The sequence below is a fragment of the Dipodomys merriami genome, unplaced genomic scaffold, assembly GCF_024711535.1.
Source record: "Dipodomys merriami isolate MVZ:Mamm:240054 unplaced genomic scaffold, mDipMer1.0.p SCAF_10, whole genome shotgun sequence".
In the NCBI taxonomy this organism is placed as follows: Eukaryota; Metazoa; Chordata; class Mammalia; order Rodentia; family Heteromyidae; genus Dipodomys; species Dipodomys merriami.
The window spans coordinates 13320666-13343110 of record NW_027202271.1 but is presented as its reverse complement, the minus strand read 5'-3'; the positions used below and the strand labels follow the sequence as shown (position 1 = coordinate 13343110).

General features: G+C 46.9%; 1 protein-coding gene across 2 annotated transcripts; it reads right to left on the bottom strand.

Annotated features, from left to right (window-relative positions):
- Positions 1-656: 656 nt before the first annotated feature.
- Troap (trophinin associated protein) lies at positions 657-10615 on the bottom strand. Of its 2 annotated transcripts, none has more exons than XM_070035207.1 (15): positions 10463-10615; positions 10051-10199; positions 9756-9948; positions 8235-8392; positions 8021-8158; positions 7750-7829; positions 6779-6831; positions 5874-5992; positions 4145-4285; positions 3740-3823; positions 2891-2950; positions 2388-2522; positions 1594-2230; positions 973-1166; positions 657-821 (listed from the first exon to the last, which is right to left on the bottom strand). In XM_070035207.1, exons 2-15 carry the CDS (start codon positions 10192-10194, stop codon positions 774-776), a joined length of 2184 nt encoding a protein of 727 aa, XP_069891308.1. In that variant the 5' UTR covers positions 10195-10199; positions 10463-10615; the 3' UTR covers positions 657-773. The 2 variants fall into 2 exon arrangements, with proteins under 2 accessions (XP_069891308.1, XP_069891318.1); XM_070035217.1 differs by having other exon boundaries at positions 5874-5974.
- Positions 10616-22445: the final 11830 nt, after the last annotated feature.

Sequence of the window (22445 nt, the reverse complement as noted above, 5' to 3'; positions counted from 1 at the left end):
GTGTGTGCGTGCGTGCGCCAGTCCTGGGACTTAAACTCAGGGTTTGGGGGCTGTCCTTGAGTTTCTTTTGCTCAAGGCTAGTGCTCTACCACTTGAACCACAGTTCCACTTCTAACCTTTGGTAGTTAATTGGAGATAAGTCTCACAGACTTTCCTGCCTGGGCTGTCTTCAAATGGTGATCCGCAGATCTCAGCCTACTGACTAGCTAGTGTTATAGGTGTGAGCCACCATTTCATGCTTCTTCTTTTAAGTGTTCTATGCTACTAAGGTTGGCCTCTAACTACTGACCTCATGTAATCTTTCTGCCCCAGCCAACTGGTGCACATCTCTCCTGACTGTTCTAGCAGAGGAGCTCTGCGCTGGGAGATGAGTGGATTAATTGATGGCTCTTGGAAAAGGGGCTTATTTCAAGGCTGAGAGAGAAGCACAGGTCCCACAACTGTCACTCCCCCCAAACATTCAAGAGCTTGCTGAGAAGGTGGGCTGGACACAGTGGGAAGACTTCCTTTCTACAGAATAGCTACTCTGGTTGAGACCTAGCACCCAGAGGCTTCTAACTTATAGCACACTGCCACCATGTGGGCAAACAGGGAGCAACAGCAATGGCTGCCCTATCTGGACAGTCCTAACTCACTAGCTGAACCGGTGATACTTTGGAAACTTTATTAAAGGTTAAAAAAGGGTGTTAGCACTGAGTTCTATTGGTTGTCCAACAATAAATACGGGCTAGAAGGTGAGCTCAGAAGGGCAGGAGCAGGTGATGGCTGGAGCTTCATGATGTAGAGTCCTGACAGGCCGTAGAACCAACTGGAATAAAACGCTAGAGAGAGAAAGAAGTCTGTCACAATCTTATTATCACTTCACTGAAGGAGATGAGGTTAGTCCCTCCCACTATCTCCCCTCCCCCCCCCACCCCCGACTTTTCACAGGTTGGCTGTGCAGACAGTGTCTGGTTGGACATTGAAGCTCACCAGGGCTTCTTGCCATTCAAGCAACTGGGCCACAGGGTTGGTGCAGACCCGAGTGGTGCCGGGGGGAGGGGTCCGGCTGGTGTAGAAGGCACACTCATCATCCAGGCGGGCCTCATGCGAGTGGTGGATGGCAGTGAGACAGGCTTTGAGGCGTTGCCTCAGGGCCAGTGTTCGAGGAGCCAGACTGCTGGGGCCTGAAGGTGGGCCAGGGAGAGATTAGAAGGCTCTGGAGTCTTCCATTGTCACTCTGCACTGCCCTTCTCCCTCCCTCAAGAAAGAGTTATAGCTGTGTGTGTGTGTGTTGGTCCTGAGGCTTAAACTCAGCCTGAGCAATGTCTCTGAGCTTTCTTGCAAAAGGCTAGTGCTCTGCCGCTTGAGCCACAGTTCCACCTCTGGCTTTTTGTTGGTTAATTGAGGATAACTGTCCTGCCAAGGCTGGCTTCAAACTGCAATCCTCAGATCTCAGCCTCCCGAGTAGCTAGGATTCCAGGTGTGAACCACCATTGCCCAACTAGCTCCTTCCTTCTTTCTGAGAGCCAAGCTGTGGTTGGCATAGTCCAGGGGACTGCTCCCAGTGACAGGATCCCCTTCCTTCCTACCCCTTCCCAGATACCTCCTTACCTGCCTGACCTGTCGGGGGCTTCTGAGACTGAAGTGAGTGGATAGGGGGGCTGGCACAAAGTGGGCGCTGGGAAGAGAAAGTCAGGCTGGTGGTTGCCGGTGTCCCTTGATTGCAGCGGAGCCACAGGCTGGAATCTGGGCTTTTAGGTTCCAGGGAGTAGTAGGCTACTGATGCTCCCTGCTCTACCCTAGGGCAGGCCTCTGGGAGTCCAGCATATTGCTCATGGGGACTAGACTGATGGAGTCCAGGTAGTGCTGAAGTACAAGGCTCTGGGATCTCAGGCTGTTCCTGGGAGAACTCTGGTGTCTCTGGCCCAATCCTACAGCAAGATTCTGGGGGCCCTGGCTCTGGTGGAGGGCAAAGCTGTGCCATTTCAGCCTCTACTCCAGAAAAGGGCTGTGGTTCCTCACGCTCCTCTGGGAGGCAGGGCTCTGGCAGCCCAGAATGCTTTGACAGTCCAGGAAGGTAGGATGTCCCAGAATTATGCTCCGGGGCATTCAGAGTTTTCGAAATCTCAGTCAGTAGAGGCTGAAGTTCAACCATATCCAGAGAGGAGCCTCCATTAAGAGGAACGCACTTGCCCATTGCCAGCCCCTCCATCTCCTGTTGCAACAGCTGCTGCAGGATACTGATGCGCTGTGGTAGAAGAGAGTACCCCAGTGTGACATCACTGTGAGTTCACGTGGTCTACCTACATGGCTCTCTTCCCATACTCCCTGTGTCCTCCCAGCTCCTGCAACTGTAGCCCTCTCCTACTCCAGCAGGCTTCAAAGCTGCCACCCTACAGACCCACCTGCATCCTTAGTTCTTGGAGGTTGGGATTTTGACTTGGGTGTGGTCCAGAAGGATTTGTCATAGTTGGGCACCCAGACCTCTCCTGCATCCTGACACAACCATCCTGGTCAAACAACTGTACAGCAATCTGCTCCTGCCACACAGGAGGAAAGAGGGGCAGGTGAGGAAGCCAGGCAGAGGCAGGAAGATCAGTCTGAATTTCACCACCATAGGAATGATCAAAGTCCCTGAGAGACTCTAGAAGAGCATATGCCTTAAAAACTAGTTTGGACCTATATCTAATTCAGCATTCCTACTGCTTCAATCCTGAGACAGTAGGGTTGAAAATTTGAGACTAGTCAGGGCTATTGTCTCAGAAGAAGAAAAAAAGCCTGAGAAGCAGGAAGAGGTGGTAAGACAGTTTCTTAAGACAGCACACTTGCCTCAAACTCAAACTACCAGGCCTCCAAGCCAGTGGAACCATGCCAAAGACAGAAGTAATACATGGCTTCTGATACTTACCCAAGGTGTGGCAGGCTCTCCAGGACAAGACTGAGGAGAGAGGCCACTGGACCATCGGGCCTGTAAACAGAAGTGAAAAGTCAGCAGGGGCAAGCACCTTTCACTGGAACTCAGTCTCTACTTGCTTTTGTCTTTGCCTCTTGCTTGCTAGGATGGCATAATAGATATTCCCAGTTCTTTTTTTTTTTTTTTACTTGTTACTTTTAGGATAAGTTCTTACTCCTCCCCCAGCAAGCATCTGAGCTATACCTGCCTTTTAATCTTTTGTCAGTGGTAGGGCTTGAACTCAGGGCCTGGGTGCTGACCAGGAGCTCTTCTGCTCAAGGCTAGTACTCTACCATTTTGAGTTACAGTGCTATTTCCAGTTTTCTGGTGGTTAAATTGGAGATAAGAGTCTCACAGACTTTCCTCCCTGGGCTGGTTTTGAACCATGGTCCTTGGATCTGAGCCTCCTGAGTAGCTAGGATTATAGGTGTGAGCCACCAATGCCCAGCTTTAAAAAAAATTTTTTTTTAAAAGAAGACAAAGCAAAGGTATTATTATCCCAACATTTTAAAATTATATCGTCAAAGATCTAGTCAGGTGGATATGGGTAAATGATACCAATTCCCACTCTCAGTCTTGTCGTCTCTCACCACCTGAGGCCTGAAGGACCCTTCTTCCACCCTATAGACCCACCTCACACAGAGTCTCTGCCTGTGGCTGGGCCCTAATCAATCTGCTTTTACAGAAGACCAGCAGTTGCCTATGTCTTGTCTTCCCTCATAACCATTCACCTCCCTTTCTCCTCAGCTGTGGCCCATGGATGGTAGCTACCCCTGCCCCTCCCTCCCCACTGCCCCATCTTACCTGCTGAACTCTGGGGACTGATCGGATGGGAGTGAATTGGACTTTGGGTCGAACAGCAAGCCGTCGCAACAATGAATATGGAGTCTGGGGAGAGATACAGGTATCTGAGCAGGAATAAAATGTAGACATAGCAGCAGGTACTTTTTTTCTTTTTGCCAGCCCTGGGTTTTGAACTCAGGGCCTGGGCACTGTCCCCGGGCTTTTTCACTCAAGGCTAGTACTCTACCATTTGAGCCATAATACCACTTCCAGCTTTTTTAGTTTATATGGTACTGAGGAATCGAACCCAGGGCTTCATACAAGCTAGGCAAGCACTCTACCACTAAGCCAACTTCCCAGACAGCAGCAGGTTCTTGAGCCAGATGGTTCTGCTCTTGCCAGCTCCGAGGAGTTTTTGATACAAACCAGAGTTGGGAGGCCAGGAGATGGTACGCGCTGTGCCCGTCCAAAGGGTGATGGGTGGGTAACAGAAGGTGGCACCACACGGCCAGGCATAGGCTGGGCCAAGGGGATAGGGGAAGGCATCACGTGAGAGTCACCACTGACCTGTGGGAGAGGAGAAAAGTAGGAGTGATCTCTTCCTTCTTTGGCTTCCTATGTCTTGCTTTCCTAAGAAGCCAGTGTCTTTTTTTTCTTTTTGTTGCGCCAGTCCTGGGGCTTAAACTCAGGGTGTGAGCACTATCCCTGAGCTTTCATGCTCAAGACGAGTGTACTACCACTTTGAGTCACTGCACTGTTTCCAGCTTTTTGATAATTAATTGGAGATAAGAGTTTTATGGACTTTCCTGCCTGGGCTGGCTTTTAACCATGATCCTTAGCTCTCAGCCTCCTGAGTAGTGAGGATTACAGGTATGAGCCACAGATGCCTGCCTTAGTGTGATTCTTTCTAGACAAGTTCAATCATTCATCTCTCTCCTAGGCTTTCCATACATCCCAAGTCAGAGCCAAGAGCTTGTACTTGTATGTGAATCCTTATCTAATCCTGTTATTACTGAAACCTCACCTCTTACCCTTCCCCTTACTTAGGTTCAACCATATTGGTCCCTTTTGTCAACACACATACAGTACACTTAAGACACACCTCGTCCTTGGGGCCTTTGCACTGTAATTCTCTGGGCCAAGAGTGTTCTCTACTAGATATCTGCACAGCTCATGCCCTTAACTCCTGTTCTTCACTTAAACATAATCTTCTCAATGATATTACCTGGCTCAAATTACTGTACATTCTGACACCAACTCCTTCACTCCTAATTCCCCTTTATTACCTTGCTTATTTATTGCCAGTGCTACTTGGTTATGTGCTACTTGGTTGGGTTGCTTGCTCTGCTGGCACGCTATCACTTAAGACCCTCTAGCCCTTTTGCTAATTATTTTACAGATGAAGTCTTGATGGCTTTTCTGCCTACGCTGGCTTTGAACCTCGATCCTCTGGATCTCAGCTTCCTTAGTAGCCAGCTTTACAGGCATGGGCCACTGATGCCCTGCTATTTACTTATTTTCACAGAGAATATTTTACCGTATGTTACATATTTTATACATGTGATTGTTTTATTAATTTAGTGCTGTCCTGGGACTTGAACTCAGGGTCTGCATGCTGTCCCTGAGTTTTATTGCCCTGGGCTAGCATACTACCATTGAGCCACAGCTCTGCTTCCAGCTTTGTTTGATGGTTAATTGGAGATAAGAGTCTCACAGACTTTCTTGTCCCAACTGGCTTCAAACTGTGATTCTCAGATCTCAACTTCCTGAGTAGCTAGATATGAGCCACCAGCACCTGGCTTGTGTTTATTTTTGATCTCCCCCTTCTAGAATATGTATGCCCAGAGCCTAGAATAGTTCCTACATTCAGTAGCTGGTGAGTAAATATTTGTGGACCGAAGGAATGATGTTCTTGGATGACAAGTATTAGAATCTGTGTCCTATCATTGACCTGACAGTGATACAAATACGTACCAGGTCTTAGACTGGGAAACAGAGCTCAGACCCATTCTGGAGAAGGCCTAACTAGGAAAAACTTAGACCCAATAATGTTCTGACTACCTGATTCCACCCACATCCTAAGTGCTATCCCTGTGGGATTTCCCCAAACACTTCCCCTACTCCCCACCTGTATTCCAGAAGGGTCCCATCTTACCCTGGTTTGTGTTATCTCCCGTGTTTCTCTTAAGGGTACTCGCTGGGCCAAACCCAGGAGGGCTCCTCCTCCTTCATCGGAGTGAGGGATAACCTCAGGTTCTTCAGAGAGAGAGGAAACTGAATGGAGAATGGAAATTTGCAGTAGTATCAAGAACACCCACCTAATTCTGCCATAGGGCTTTGAAGCCTCTGAAGAGAATAGCGAACTAAGGACAAGGACCCAACCAGCGTCCCCTTAGAGCCCAACACTACCTCAGCAAACGCTTAGGTATCAGAATACCCTGAGTGGGCTAGGGGGGTGTAGTGATAGCTCTTAGGAGCTGGAGACAGAACCGTGGGTAGAAGGTCAGTCTTGCAAGAAGAGAGAAGAAATAGAGACACAAGTAAAATTGGGCCAACTTCTGTATCCAAAAGATATTCTTTTTCTCATTTACTTTAGTCCCTCCCTCCATCTCTCCCTTTTTCCTTCCTTTCTTCCTTCTTATAGTGCTAAGGATCAACTCAATGCTAAACAAGTACCACCAATCCATATCCCAGTTCTCCTACACCTTCCCCCTACCTCCCCACCTCTTCACACTGCTCCCATTCCCCAAGCCTACTAAGTTTCCCCTTGTCTTTTTCTTTTGTGCCAATCAAGGTCTGGGCACTGTCTCTTAGCTTTTTCTGCGCAAGACTGGAACTCTACCACTTGAACCACAGCTTCACTTCTGGCCTTTGGTGGTTAATTGGAGATAAAGAGTCTCATGGATTTTCCTGCCTGGTCTGGCTTCGATCCTCGATCCTCAAATCTCAGCCTCCTGAGTAGCTAGGATTACAGGTGTGGGCCACTGGTGCCAGGTTTCCTCTTGTCTCGTTCCCTGCGGCAGGCAACCCCTTGTTCTCTCTTCATAGTCAAACACTCACCAGGTTGCACAGGGGTCTCCAAGAGCAATCTTGAGACCTGTTTCACTGAAGTCCTGATAATAATAAAGGACAACAGCAGTCACTGAGCACCATTATGGGCTGGACACATGCTAAGTGCTTTACAAACATCATCTCATTTGCAACACTCTCTAATAATGGTACAAACATTTTCTTCATTTAACAGATAAAGATACCAAAGCTCAGAGAGATTAAGGTAAACTTGCCTAACTACTAATGGTAAGAGTCAGAAATTGAATTCAAATCTCATTTCAATCTACACTCTAGCCAAAGAAATAGCACCTCACTTTTTTTTTTTTTGGGGGGGGGGGTTGGTTATACAACTTGAACCCTTGGCCTGGGTGAGCCACAGTGCCACTTCCAGTTTCTGGGTGGTTAATTGGAGAAAACAGTCTCAAGGACTTTCCTGCCCAGACTGGCTTTGAACACTGACCCTCAGATCTTAGCCTCTTGAGAAGCTAGGGTTATAAGCATGAGCCATCAGTGCCTGGCCTAGCACCTCACATTTCTGAACCTCCCCCCTTTTCTTCCAGACTATGAAGGCTTGGCCCCTATTCCTGGGTGGTCATAGGTTTTTTCCATTCCTTCCTGGGCAGAATGGGATTTCTTTTTTTTTTTTTTGTCGGTCGTGGGGCTTGAACTCTGGGCCTGGGCGCTGTCCCTCAGCTCTTCAGCTCAAGGCGAGCGCTCTACCACTTGAGCTACAGCGCCACTTCCGGTTTTCTGGTGGTTTATTGGAGATAGGAGTCTCACGGTCTCTCCTGCCCGGGCTGGCTTTGAACCGCGATCCTCAAATCTCAGCCTCCTGAGTAGCTAGGATTACAGGCGTGAGCCACCAGCACCCGGCCAGAATGGGATTTCTAAAACTACTAGAAGATGCTAGCTCTAGAGGGCCCCTTTCTCAGACACTGGTTCACTTTTGTTCCACACCCTTCTGCCACATTTCTCCTTACCGGCTGCTGCCTCCTGTCTCTCTTCTTAGCTCCTGTAAGCTAGGGCGAGTAGACTGAAGGGAAGATCCTGAAGGTGGATTCTGATACACAGGAGTAAGAGGTGAAAGCAGAGTCAGAGGGAAGCCCCATACTTTCAGAAATCATCACCAAACATACCTTCCTCTAAATTACTTCTTAATTCATCATGAGTTACCTTCTCTCTCAGGATTTACCTTTGTCCCAAGAAGAAGCTTCCAGAAACACAGAAGGTCAGACCTTCAAGGGCACTCACCAAAGCTTCTAGCCTCTGAGGATACAAAGTCTGGCCTCGAGGTCCTGGTCCCTCCAACCTTGAGAAACAAGAAGCCCTAGCAGAGTCCAGTTGGTGGATGGGGGTCCTGGGGGCTAGGTATGCAGAAGCCCGAGCATTCTGGAACCCAACAGAAGCTATCAGCAAGACGTTATGACTTAACCCACCCAGCCTATCTTACATCCTGTCTTATTACCTGACCTCTCCGGGTGGTGCCTTCCTTGCTCCCTCGAACCAGTACTCTTTGAGCCAGACTAGACTGGCGCCCCAGGGGATTGCTCTTCACCCCCTCACCTGACAGAATGGTGGCCAAGGCTGCAGGGTCAGCCACAAACTCTATGGCCTCTGGAGCCCCTGCAAGGGAAGAGGAGACGGGAAGGTGAAAAGGAATAGGAGAGGCTGAGGGGCCAGGGACCCTAGAATAGTCACCCTGTGGTGCAAGAATCAACAGAGAGGACTAGACGCATGGTTCAAGTGGCAGACTCCATACCTAGCAAGTTCAAACTCCAATATTGGGGGTGGGGGAGGTGAGCAAAATAGACTCATTCAATTGAACATAGCTCACCAATTTTTGGAAGACTCTAATGTAAGAGACCATTCTAAACACTTTAATTAAAGATGAGTGAGGGCTGGGAAGGTGGCTCAGTGGTAGAGTGCTTGCCTTGCATACATGAGGCCCTGGTTCGATTCCTCAGCACCACATAAGCAGAAAAAGCTGGAAATGGTGCTGTGGCTCAAGTGGAAGAGCACTAGCCTTGAGCTGAAGAGCTCAGGGACAGTGCCCAAGCCTAAAGTTCAAGCCCCATGACAAAAAACAAAAAGAAGAAGAAGAAGAAGAAGAAGCTATCATTAAGCCAAGTGATTGCTACTACTCAGAAGGCTAAGATCTGAGAATCATGGATTGAAGTCTGTCCAGGCAGGAAAGTCCATGAAACACTTACCTCTAACCACCAAAAAGGTGGAAGCACAGGTGTGGTACAAGTGGTAGAGTACCAGCCTTGAGCAGAAATAGCTAAGGGTCAGCACTCATGTCCTGAGGTCAAGGTGGTACTAAATTCTTTTTCTTTTCTTTTAAAAGACCAATGGGTGTTGGGAAGGTGGCTTAGTGGCAGAGTGCTTGTCTAGCATGCATGAAGCCCTGGGTTCTATTCCTCAGTACCACATAAACAGATAAAGCCAGAAGAGGTGCTGTGGCTCACGTGGTAGAGTGCTAGCCTTGAGCAAAAGAATCTCAGGGACAGTACCCAGGCCCTGAGTTCAAGCCCCAGGACTGGCAAAAAAAAAAAAAAAAAAGACCAGAGGAAACTCAGCAGAGGTTAGATGGACAGTGTGAAGTGAAGAGGTAGGAAAGCTAGGAGGGAGCAGCAGGAAAACTAGGGAGATAGGTTGGTGGTAGAGCACCACCAGTACCAGTACTGATGATAGTACCAGTACTATCATTAAGTAACAGACTGATATTGAGAAGTAACAGAAGCAGACTGAAGCCATTATTAAAGAAATAGTGCAAACTATTAGGACAATACAAAGTAATTAGTTGTAACTGGTGGAACTAGAAAAAGCTTCAGAAGAGATGACTTTTGTGGAAGAAGAGGACTGCTTCTAATAACAAAGAGCTTTCCAGGAGTAGGGCACAGCACTCATATAGTATGCAAGAGACCAGGGGATGTGCAAAGCCCACATGCCACACTATGTGCCTTTCCGGTCCTCCAACAGATACCTGTCTGGGGAGGGGGCCCAGGCCCCACATTTTGTCTCCCAGGGCTAGGCCTGAGCTCTTCCAAGGGGTTCCGGGGTTGAGTAATCCCCACCAAACTTTGTGACTTTTCTGTTCGGTGTGTGGCTTTCAACTTGGGGCTTGCTGAGTCAACGAGGGAGCGTTGAATACCGAGTGGTGGCTTCTGCACCAGGCTCTGGGGAAGGAGAGAAAAAGAAGGGAAAAAAAGCTGGGATTCAGCGTTGGGGTGCAATGCTGATGTGTACTGTTGTCTCTTCATCTACCACACCCCTCTTACCCTTGGATCCTGGTTCTCCTGGTCCAGGGTGTCCAGCTTCACTGTGGAGAAAGGCGGGCGTCTCTGAGAGCGGATGGGAATCTTGCTAGGAGTGGGAGATACACCTCGGAGGCGGGGGTGCTTTGTGGCTTGGAGGGTGGTCATGACGGCTACAATAGAAATGGGCAAAGAAAGGCAGGCAGGATTGGGGATTCAAGTCAACTAATTCTCGGGGTATGCGTGCTGACATTCTTCAGACGTCCGCCTCCGAACAAATCCAGGCGTCTAAAATGCCCCCCGGCGCCTGCAAGGCCGCTCTCTGGCCGCCACCCCGAGAAAGGCCGTGCCGGGCCAGCTCGCCCCAGCCTCCGGAACAGCTCTCCTCCCTGGGAGCCACTCAGCCCTCACACCCTTCAGGGTCCCTGGGTCGCACCTTTCCGGGAACTCTAACGGAGGACGGGAAATAAATAACGATTTCAAGTTTCTCAGGGTTGCCTCCGCTTTTTTTTTTTTTTTTTTTTTCCTTCCCCCGGATTTACTGGGCTTCTGCTGCTGCTAATTTCCCAGTTTGTAAAATACGCCAAGGTGCTGATTGGCTCGTCTGCGCTGTCACGCAAGCGCGTGACATCAGGCTCAGTCGTCCAATCCGTAAGCTCCGGGGGCGGGGCTAGAAGAGAGACTACTTGTGGAACTGCTTTCAGGCCCGGAAAAAAAAAACTGACCCATCTCCGCCAGCCAATCCAAGAGCCGAGCGCGAGTGGAAGGCTGTGAGCTGAGGTAGGCGGAGGCCGTCCTGAGGCCGGAAAGGCGTGGCGCTGTGTCTGGGCCGCAACGGGCACCGCCGTAATCTCGCGAGGTCTCAGACATAGCTCGGGAACGATCTTCCGCTTCGTGGCTGCTAGGTTCTGGCGAGGGGTGGTTATCTTGGCCCGACCCTGACCGTAATGTGGGAACCAGTATTGGGGTTACCACTTGTAAAACATATGTGCACATTCTGCCCAGGATGAGGAACTACCTCCAAAAGGGCAAAGAGGACTGAAAGGAATGGAACTGAGCCTTACAAAAACGAAAAGAAAAACAAAAAACCAGGCACCAGTGGCTCACACCTGTAATCCCAGCAACTCAAGAGGCTGAGATCTGAGGATCGTAGTTCGAAACTAGCCAGGTCTCCAGTTAATCACCAAAAAGCGGGAAGTGGAGCTGTAGCTTAAGTGGTTGAATGTCAGTCTTGAGCAAAAACAAAACACCAAAAAACTCAGGGAGAGCTCCCAGGCTCTGAGTTCGAGTCCAGTGACTCAAATAAACCGACAAAAAACCCAAAACTTTTACAACAGTTGTAACAACTTGAAACTCAACACCAGAACTGACAGAGCCTGAAGGTCTCCCCATTTCTGGGTTTGGTTTCATTTAGCAGGCCTACAGGATGGATTGAATGCTGGTTAGAGACAGGATGGATGTGAGGCTGCCAAATCACTTTCCTTACCACACCTGGCTTAGAATGGAAAGGGTAACCCTTAATAGAAGACTAAAATTATTTCAAGTTAATCAGACGGACAGATTTTTGCCTTTGACCACAGTGGTTCTTACTACATAAGTTAGGACACTGGGACTCCTTCCTAAATTTTCTTTTTTCTTTCTTTTTTTTTTTTTTTTTTTTTTTTTTTTTTTTCAGGTAAGGGGTAGGTTTATTCAGTAGACCTGCTGGGACCAGGCAAGGTTGGCACTCCACGTGGCTGGGAAAGGCCTGGGAAAGAGAGAGAGCTGGGAAAGAGGGAGAGGAAAGAGAGAGAAAAGAGCTAGAAAAGAGCAGAGAGCAAAGAGAGCTAGAAAAGAACAGAGAGAGCTAAATTTTCAATAATTGTCAGAAGATATATTACTCGTGGAACATCACTCCCCAATTCTCTTACAAGTTTAATTCATATGAGTTGACCCAAGATCTACTCTTGTAGTCTTTGGGTGCTCTGTGTGTGTGTGTGTGTGTGTGTGTGAGTTTTTTCACTCAAGGCTACCACTTTGAGCCACAGTACCACTTCTGGTTTTCTGGTGGTTAATTGGAGATAAGAGTTCTAAGTCTTAGAGTCAGCTTGCCGATTAAAGCCCCCTGCCTTGTGTCCACCTGTTTACAAAAATGTTACTATTTCCCGATACTGTTTTTCCAGTGTGACTACAAATTCCCACCCCAGTTGCAACAGTCTAGCTACACTCCTTCTTGGAATGTGACTCTCCCCCAATTCCTTTTCTTTTTAAATTTTTTATTGTGAAAATACTGTACAGAGGGGTTACAGTTACATGAGCAAGGTAATGAGTACATTTCTTATTTTAGCATTGTTGCTCCCCCAATTCCTGTAGTCCATATAACATCTTCATAATGCCTCTTCTCTGAACTGACTGTATCCCCAAATTCCCATAGCCTATGTAATGTGACCCATGTGACTGCACCCTAAATTCAGCCTACACCTGTCCATGGCTGCTGCTTCCATTCCTTCTTGGAGCAGCATGGCAGGTCTGCCCCCCAATAAAGCTTTGAGCTTGTATTGGTTGCTCTTGCTTGCCTCTCATTCTTACTAGCGTCTCATGGACTTTCCTCCCTCGCTGATTTTGAACAGCAATCTTCAGATCTCAACCTCCTGAGTATCTAGGATTACAGGTGTGAACTACCGGCACCAGATTTTGGGTGTTTTTGTGAAGCTACTAAGGCTTGAACTCAGGGCCTTACACTCTCATTTTTTCACTCCAGGCTCTACCACTTCAGCCACAGCTCCATTTTTGGCCTTTCAGTGATAACAGTTGGAGTAAGAGTCTCACAGACATTTTTGTTGGAGCCATGATCCTCAGATCTCAGTTTCCCAAGTAGCAGGCGTGAGCCATCAGTGCCTGGCTACTCTTGTAGTCTAACAAACTAAGTTTCCAAGTCCATGAAGTTGAAGTAGAAATCTGAATTTTGTAGGCTATCTTAAAAGCACATAAGCTGGGTGCTGGTGGCTCATACCTGTAATCCTAGCTACTTAGGAGGCTGAGATCTGGGGATCACGGTTAAAAGCCAGCACAGGCAGGAAAGTTTGTGAGACTCTTATCTCTAATAAACCACCAGAAAACTGTAAGTGGTACTTTGGCTTAAGTGGTAGAGCACTAGCCTTGAGCTGAAGAGCTGAAGGACAGCACTGAAGCCCGAGTTAAAGCCCCATGGTCCTCCCCCCCCCCCAAAAAAAAAGCACATAAAACCACTGTGCAGGGCTGGGAAGGTGGCTCAGTGGTAGAGTCTTTGCCTTGCATGCATGAGGCCCTGGTTCGATTCCTCAGCACCACATAAGCAGAAAAAGCCAGAAGTGGTGCTGTGGCTCAAGTTCTAGAGTGCTAGCTTTGAGATGAAGAGCTGAGGGACAGTACTCAGGCCCAGAGTTCAGGCCTCATAACCAGGAAAAAACAAACAACAACAACATAGCTAATTTCCATTCTAGTGACTCTTCATGCTTCAAATACAGTCTATACTTTTCTGTATTCCAACTGCCTCGTACAGGGCCTTATAGTTAATAATTGTATGATATTTGGTAGTAGCCATCTCTTAATGTACTGGTTAGGATGAGGCACATTCACAGTGCCTGATATGACAATGGAATGAAGTATCCATCTTATTTCCTTACTACCTTCTTCATCTTATTTTCCTACCTTTCCTACATTTTGCCTACCTATCCCTGAGAACTCAATACTGTCTGAATGCTCCATATTTCTATATATTTTTTATCTTCTTGCCTTTTAAAAGACTTGCTTTTACAGATATTGTATAGAATGGACACACATTTTTATTTCCATTGCCAGAGGTCAGACCTAGAGCCACATGCCTCATGCATGCTAGACAAATGTTCTACATTACCTACATCTTCTCAACCACATCATCAACCTGCTTTTTTTTTTTTTTTTTTTTTTTGTCCCTTGTGCCAGTACTGTGGCTTGAATTCAGAGACTCACTTTCTTGCTTGGCTTTTTCACCTAAAGTTGGTATTCTACCACTTGATCTACATGTCCACATCCCCATTTTTTCTTTCTTTCTTTCTTTCTTTCTTTCTTTCTTTCTTCCTTCCTTCCTTCCTTCCTTCCTTTCTTCCTTCCTTCCTTCCTTCCTTTCTTTCTTCCTTCCTTTCTTCCTTTCTTTCTTCCTTCCTTCCTTCCTTCCTTCCTTCCTTTCTTCCTTTCTTTCTTTCTTTCTTCCTTCCTTTCTTCCTTCCTTCCTTTCTTCCTTCCTTTCTTTCTTCCTTCCTTTCTTCCTTTCTTCCTTCCTTCCTTCCTTCCTTCCTTCCTTCCTTTCTTTCTTTCTTCCTTCCTTCCTTCCTTCCTTCCTTCCTTCCTTTCTTTCTTTCTTTCTTTCTTTCTTTCTTTCTTTCTTTCTTTCTTTCTTTCTTTCTTTCTTTCTTTCTTTCTTTCTTTCTTTCTTTCTTTCTTTCTTTCTTTCTTTCTTTCTTGGGCTTGAACTCAGGCTGGGCACTGTCCCTGAGCTTCTTTGCTTCAGGCTAGTGCTTTACCACTTGAGTCACAGCTCTATTTCTGGGTTTTTCTTTTTCCTTTCTTCCTTCCTTTTTTTTTGTGGGTTGTGGGGCTTGAACTCTGGGCTTGGGCACTGACCTTCAGCTCTTTTTTTTTTGGGGGTCCGGTCATGGGGCCTGAACTCTGGGCCTGGGGGCTGTCCCTCAGCTCTTCAGCTCAAGGCTAGCACTCTACCACTTGAGCCACAGCGCCACTTCCGGCTTTTTTTTTCTTATGTGGTGCTGAGGAATTGAACCCAGGGCCTCGAGCGTGCAAGGCAAGTGCTCTACCACTGAGACCATACCAGCCCCCGTCCCTCAGCTCTTTAGCAAGCACTCTTATCACTTGAGCCATAGCGCCACTTCTGGTTTTCTGAGTGGTTTATTGGAGATAAGAGTCTCACAGACTTTCCTGCTTGGGCTGGCTTTGAACCATGATCCTCAGATCTCAGCCTCCTGAGTAGCTAGGATTACAGGCATGAGCCACCGGCGACGCCCAGCCAGCCTCCCTGCCTGCCTGCCTCCCTGCCTGCCTCCCTGCCTCTCCCTCCCTCTCTCCCTCCCTCCCTCTCTCCTTTCCTTCCTTCCTTCCTTCCTTCCTTCCTTCCTTCCTTCCTTCCTTCCTTCCTTCCTTCCTTCCCTCCTTCCTTCCTTCCTTCCTTCCTTGCTTCCTTCTTTCCTCCCTCCTTCCCTTCCTCCCTCCCTCCCTCCTTCTTTCCTTCCTCCCTCCTTCTTCCTTCCTTCCTTCCTTCCTTCCTTCCTTGCTTCCTTCTTTCCTCCCTCCTTCCCTTCCTCCTTCCTCCTTCCTTCCTTCCTTCCTTCCTTCCTTCCTTCCTTCCTTCCTTCCTTCCTTTCTTCCTTTCTTGTTTCATCAGTTGTGGGGCTTGAACTCAGGCCTGGGCTCTGTCCCTGAGCCTCTATGTGCTCAAGACTAAGGCTAGTGCTCTACCACTTGAGCCACAGCACCACTTCTGGCCTTTTCTGTTTATGTTACTGAGGTGCTTCATGCATGCTAGGCAAGCACTCTACCACATTCCTACCACAGCCCTACTTCTGGCTTTTTGGTGGTAAATTTGAGATAATAGTGTTGTGGACTTTCTTGCCCAAGCTGGCAAGAATTATGATCCTGAGGGTTACAGGGGTGAGCCAGTAGTTCCTGCTTTTGCGTCATCTTTATTACCACCACCTTCATCTCACCTAGAGGATTGCAAGAGTCTCCTGGGTGGTCTATCCTGTCTGTTCTCTTTGGCCACATGAATCCCTCCTCCTCCTCCTCCTCTTCCTCCTCCTCCTCCTCCTCCTCCTCCTCTTCCTCCTCCTCCTCTTCTTCTTCTTCTTCTTTTTTGGGGGGAAGGGGTCTGGTCGTGGGGCCTGAACTCTGGGCCTGGGGCCTGAACTCTGGGCCTGGGCACTGTCCCTCAGCTCTTCAGCTCAAGGCTAGCGCTCTACCACTTGAGCCACAGCACCACTTCCGGCTTTTTTTGCTTATGTGGTGCTGAGGAATCGAACCCAGGGCCTCATGCATGCAAGGCAAAGACTCTACCACTGAGCCACCTTCCCAGCTCCGAATTCATTCTTCTTTGTAGTAGCTAGAGTCATATTTCCAAAATGTAAATCTGATAATCATACTATTTGGGATCTCATACCTCCCTCCCCGGTGATTCTCTGACTTTCAACTTGATGGCTTCTTTCAAACCTCTTCTAGTCCTTCTGTCATAGATGGCTATTTTCCTTATATTTTGCCTATTGATGTATTGAAATTAATATCCATTGTTTCATCCCCAAAGAGGCTTTCCTTGAACTTAACCCAATCTAGGAAAGATTTCTTTTTTTTTGGGGGGGGGGTCCAGTCATGGACCTGGACACTGTCCCTCAGCTCTTCACTTCAAGGCTAGTGCTCTACCACTTGAGCCACAGTGCCACTTCCAGCTTTCTTTTTTTCTGCTTATGTGGTGCTGAGGAATCGAACCTAGGGACTTATGCATACAAGGCAAGTGCTCTACCACTGAGCCACCTTCCCAGCCCTTAGGAAATGTTTCTTGAGATGTTCTCAAAGAGTAGCATGCATTTCTTCGGAACATGTATCTCAGATGATAATTATATATTCATCAATGAGAACATAACATATTATGCTTATTAAACTGTCTCTCCTGATAGAGTTCTAGGATAGTGATGGGGAAACTCTCTATTTTTATTATTAATTTACTTTATTGTTTTTATAGAGCTGATATACAGAGAGATTACAATTATATGAGATAGATAATGAGTACATTTCCTTTTCTATAGTGTTATCTGTTCCCTCCTTCTCTTCCAGTTCCTCCCTCAAAATCAAAAACAAAACAATAAAAAAAAAAAAACCTCTAAACTGGGCGCTGGTGGCTCATGCCTGTAATCCTAGCTACTCAGGAGGCTGAGATCTGAGGATCGCAGTTCAAAGCCAGCTCGGGCAGGAAAGTCCGTGAGACTCTTATCTCCAATAAACCACTAGAAGTTGCTCTGTGGCTCAAGCAGTAGAGTGCTCGCCTTGAGCTGAAGAGCTGAGGGATAGCACCCAAACCCAGAGTTCAAGCCCCACATCTCAAGAAACATTTCCTAAGGGCTGGGAAGGTGGCTCAGTGGTATGCATAAGTCCCTAGGTTCGATTCCTCAGCACCACATAAGCAGAAAAAAAGAAAGCTGGAAGTGGCACTGTGGCTCAAGTGGTAGAGTGCTAGCCTTGAGGTGAAGAGCTGAGGGACAGTGTCCAGGCCCATGACTGGACCCCCCCCCCAAACAAAAAAACTGTTTTACTAACCAGCATGTGTTCATGCCTTGCAGTGAGCCCTAGTGAATTGCTCAACCTGCATTGAATGAGTCAATGGATGGATGGATAAATAATTGAATAAATAAATGGAAAGACAGGGAAGATCTACAAGAAAAAGTAATATTAGAAGTTCTTTAAAAAAAGAAAATGTAGCCAGGCACCAATAGCTCACACCTGTAATCCTAGCTACTAAGGAAGGAGGCTGAGATTGAGGATCATGGTTCAAAGCCAGCCTGGGCAAGAACGCCCATGAGAGTCTTTTCTTTTCTTTTCTTTCTTTCTTTCTTTTTTTTTTTTTGGTCCGGTTGTGGGGCCTGAACTCTGGGCCTGGGTGCTGTCCCTCAGCTCTTTAGCTCAAGGCTAGCGCTCTACCACTTGAGCCACAGCGCCACTTCCGGCTTTTTTCTTTTTGCTTATGCGGTGCTGAGGAATCGAACCCAGGGCCTCAGGCATGCAAGGCAAGTGCTCTACCACTGAGCCACCTTCCCAGCCCCCTCTTTCTTTCTTTTTTTTTAATTTTTAAAATAATTATTTATTTTAAATGTGGCTGGGGCTGGGCAGCACTAGGAGGAGGAGAAGGAGGAGTAAGAAGAAGAAGAGGGGGGCTGGGAAGGTGGCTCAGTGGTAGAGCGCTTGCCTTGCATGCCTGAGGTCCTGGGTTCGATTCCTCAGCACCACATAAGGAAAAATAAAAAAAAAGCCGGAAGTGGCACTGTGGCTCAAGTGGTAGAGCGCTAGCTTTGAGCTGAAGAGCTGAGGGACAGCGCCCAGGCCCAGAGTTCAGGCCCCATGACCGGACCCCCCTCCCAAAAAAAAAAAAAAAAAAAGAAGAAGAAGAGGAGGAGAGGGAGGGCGCACAGGCGGTCGGAGGCGCTGCGGCTGGGAGGGTGGAGGAGGCTTGGCAGGTGGCTTTTTTTTTTCTCGGTTGTGGGTCTTGAACTCAGGGCCTGGGCTCTGTCTCTCAGCTCTTCAGCTCAAGGCTAGCATCCTACCACTTGAGCCACAGCATCCCTTCTGGCTTTTTCAGCTTATGTGGTGCTGAGGAATTGAACTCAGGGCCTCATGCATGCAAGGCAAGCACTCTACCACTGAGCCACCTTCCCAGCTCTCCATGAGACTCTTATCTCCAATAAACCACCAGAAAACTGAAAAACTCAAGTGGTAGAATGCTAGCCTTGAGCTGAAGAGCTGAGGGACAGCACCCAGGTACAGAGTTCAAGCCTCAGTACCAACACCAAACAAAAGAAAGAAAGAAAAAAGAAAAAAGAGCCAATACTCAGAATACCTGCCACATTTATCAGAGCATCTATGCTGTTTTGTTTTCTATATTTGTATTTTTGTTTTCAGTGCTGAGTATAAAACCCAGGACTTACAAATGTTCAGCAAGTTTTCCATTGAGCTACCACCCTTATTCCATTCTCATGCTCACTTGAAACACTGCAACTATTTCCTTACTTGTAAGGAATATAATTGATTTTCTATACAGTAATCTTAATGAACTCTTTTCTTGGTTCTTGCAGTTTGTCTATTGATTCTATTGAGTTTTCTTTTGAAAACAATTAAATGTATTTTCTTTTAAATTCTTAATTTATGAATTTCAAAATCATGTTGTTGCTGGTGGTGTTTTTGTTGTTGTTGTTGTTTGTTTGTTTTTGCCAGGCCTGGGGCTGGAGCTCAGAGCCTGGGCTCTGTCTTTGAGCCTCTCTGTGCTTAAGGCTAGCTCTCTACCACTTAAGCTGCAGCACCACATCTGGCCTTTTCTGAATAATTTTTTGGAGATAAGTGTCTCCTGGCCGGGCACCGGTGGCTCACACCTGTAATCCTAGCTACTCAGGAGGCTGAGATCTGAGGATCATGGTTCAAAGCCAGCCCGGGCAGAGAAGTCCATGAGACTCTTATCTGCAGTAAACCACTAGAAAACCAGAAGTGATGCTGTGGCTCAAGTGGTAGAGCACTTGTCTTGAGCTGAAGAGCACAGGGACAGGGTCCAAGCCCAGAGTTCAAGCCCCAAGACTAACCAAAAAAAAAAAAAAAAGAGTCTCCTGGACTTTCTTGCCCAGGCTGGTTTCGAGCTGTGATCCTCAGATCTCATCCTTCTGAATAACTAGGATTACACGAGTGAGCCACCAGCTTGATATATATATATATATATATATATATATATATATATATAATGTATATTTATTTGGTCAGTCATGGGGCTTGAACTCTGGGCTTGGGCACTGTCCCTGTGCTCTTCAGCTCAGGGTGAGTGCTCTACCTCTTGAGCCACAGCGCCACTTCTGGTTTTCTAGTGGTTTATGGGAGAAAAGAGTCTCACAGACTTTCCTGCCTGGGCTGGCTTTGAATTGTGATCCTCAGATCTCAGCCTCCTGAGTAGCTAGAATTACAGGTGTGAGCCACCGGCACCCGGCTCAGATGCTGATATTATGTGCCAGGCTTCCTTTTATAGTCTTTATGCCTTATTGGACATATTCTGATTTTGAGTTTGTTCCTGCTTTTGTGTGTGTGTGTGTGTGTGTGTGTGTGTGTGTGTGTGTGTGTGTGTGTGTTGGTAGTGGGACTTGCACTATGAGCTTCATGTTTTTCCTTAGCTTTTTCTGCCCAAGGTTGGCAATCTACCACCTGACTCACACCTCCACTTCTGGGTTTTTGTTGATTAATTGAAGAAAAGAGTCTCTCAAATTTGGATGGCTGGGCTGGGTTGGACCTCAATCCTTAGATCTCATCCCTCTGAGTAGCTAGGATTACAAGTGTGAGCCACCAGCACCTGGTTCTCTACTTGCTTTGAGTGGGGAATGTTATTTAGAAACTAAGATCTGCTCATTCCTAGATATAGCTAAGAGGTATGTTCTACACACACACACACACACACACACACACACACACACACACACACACACACACACACACACACCCTATATTTACTTCTGAACTTATTCTCTCTCTCTCTCTCTCTCTCTCTCTCTCTCTCTCTCTCTATCTATCTATCTACATATAAGAAAACCATGAGCTCTATACTAGCCCTTAACTGCTATATTATCAAAATACTTTAAAATTATTCTATCATCCTTAGAATACTTTTACCAAGTATTTTAGAATCTTGCTGAGATAGGGTTAGCTTCTTTGCTCTTTGTCAGATCCTAATTATTTTTTTTTATTGTGAAAATACTGTACAGAGGGGTTACAATTACATGGACAAGATAATGAGTACATTTCTTTGTTTGTTTGTTTGTTTGTTTGTTTTTTGGGTCCGGTCATGGGGCTTGAACTCTGGGCCTGGGTGCTGTCCCTCAGCTGTTCAGCTCAAGGCTAGCGCTCTACCACTTGAGCCACAGTGCCACTTCCGGCTTTTTTCTTTTTTGCTTATGTGGTGCTGAGGAATTGAACCCAGGGCCTCAGGCATGCAAGGCAAGCGCTCTACCACTGAGCCACCTTCCCAGCCCCAATGAGTACATTTCTTATCAAGCATTGTAGCCTCCTCCTTTGTTTCCCCTTCCCATCCCTTCCCATCCTCCCCCTGCCCCACCACCCAATCCTCCCTGCTCCCCCTCCCCCCCACCAAAGTTGTAAAGTTCGTTTTCGACATAATGACTTGTACATCTCATTGTTGCAATGGGTCCACCTGTATCCCTATTTAAACAATTTTCAGATCCTAATTAATAACTTGAGATTTAAAATTTTTACAAAAAAAATGACGAGCAATGACTTCTTTAATACCAGCACTTGGGAGACTGAGGCAGGAAGATCATGAGTTAGAAGCCAGCTTGGCCTTTACAAAGAAAATCTATCTATCAAGAAAGAAAGAAAGAAAGAAAGAAAGAAAGAAAGAAAGAAAGAAAGAAAGAAAGAAAGAAAGAAAGAAAGAAAGGAAGGAAGGAGGATCTGGATGCTATTAACTCATGCCTGTAATCCTAGCTATTCAGAAGCCTGAGATCTGAGGATTGTGGTTTGAAGCCAGCCCAGGCAAGAAAGTCTGTGAGACTTTTTTTCTTTTTTGGTAGGTTGTAGGGCTTGAACTCAGACCCTTCATGCTATCCTTGAGCTTCTCTGTACTCAGGCTAATGTTCTACCACTTGAGTCACACTGCTCTTCTGGTTTTTGAGTGGATAATTAGAGATAAGAGGCTCATGGGGCCTTTTCTGCCGATGCTGGCTTTGAATCATGATCCTCAGATCTCATACTCCTGAGTAGCTAGGATTGACAGCATGAGCCATCAGCACTTGTAGATAGATAGATGGGAGAGAGAGGAAAGGAGATGGGGGGGAGAAGGAGGGAGAGGGAAAGGTATAGAAGTAAATGTAGTGTGTGTGTGTGTGTGTGTGTGTGTGTGTATAACACACCTTTAGCTCTATCTAGGAATGATCAGACCGTAGTTTCTAAATCATATTGGCATCTCATTTCATTTTCCTATTTCAGTACATTTCTCCCTCTCTACCTTTTCTCCAGCTTTATAGACTGCTTTCATTTTCCAGCTTTCTCTTACTACCAGGCTGAGTTCTCTTCCTAGAAATTCCTGTCCTCTTCCTGTTCACCCAAGTCCTGCTCATTCTCCAGTGCTCAGTGTGATATCACCTCTTTGAGATACTCTTTTTTTTCTTTCTTTTTTTTTTTTTTTTGTCAGTCATGGGGCCTGAACTCTGGGCCTGGGTGCTGTTCCTCAGCTCTTCAGCTCAAGGTGAGTGCTCTACCACTGGAGCCACAGCACCACTTCCGGGTTTTTTCTTTTTTTGCTTATGTGGTGCTGAGGCATCGAACCCAGGGCCTCATGAGTGCAAGGCAAGCACTCTACCACTGAGCCACCTTCCCAGTCCTTGAGATACTCTTTATTATCTTCCAAGCCCAGGTTAGGGCCCCTCCTCACATTGCCACATCACAGTGTTTTCCCCAGATATCAAGAGGTTAGCAGTTTTGCTCTTTTTTCTTTCTCCCCCCCCCCCCACAGGTGCAAGTTCCTGAGACTGAGGCCTATTCTCTGAACTAACACTATAATTGGATGGAAAAGGAAATCTTGAAGGTGGAAGTGGACTTTGATTTGAAGGAAATCATAACTCCAAAGTGAACTTGACTCTAGTGGAATGGAGTTTGAAGACAGC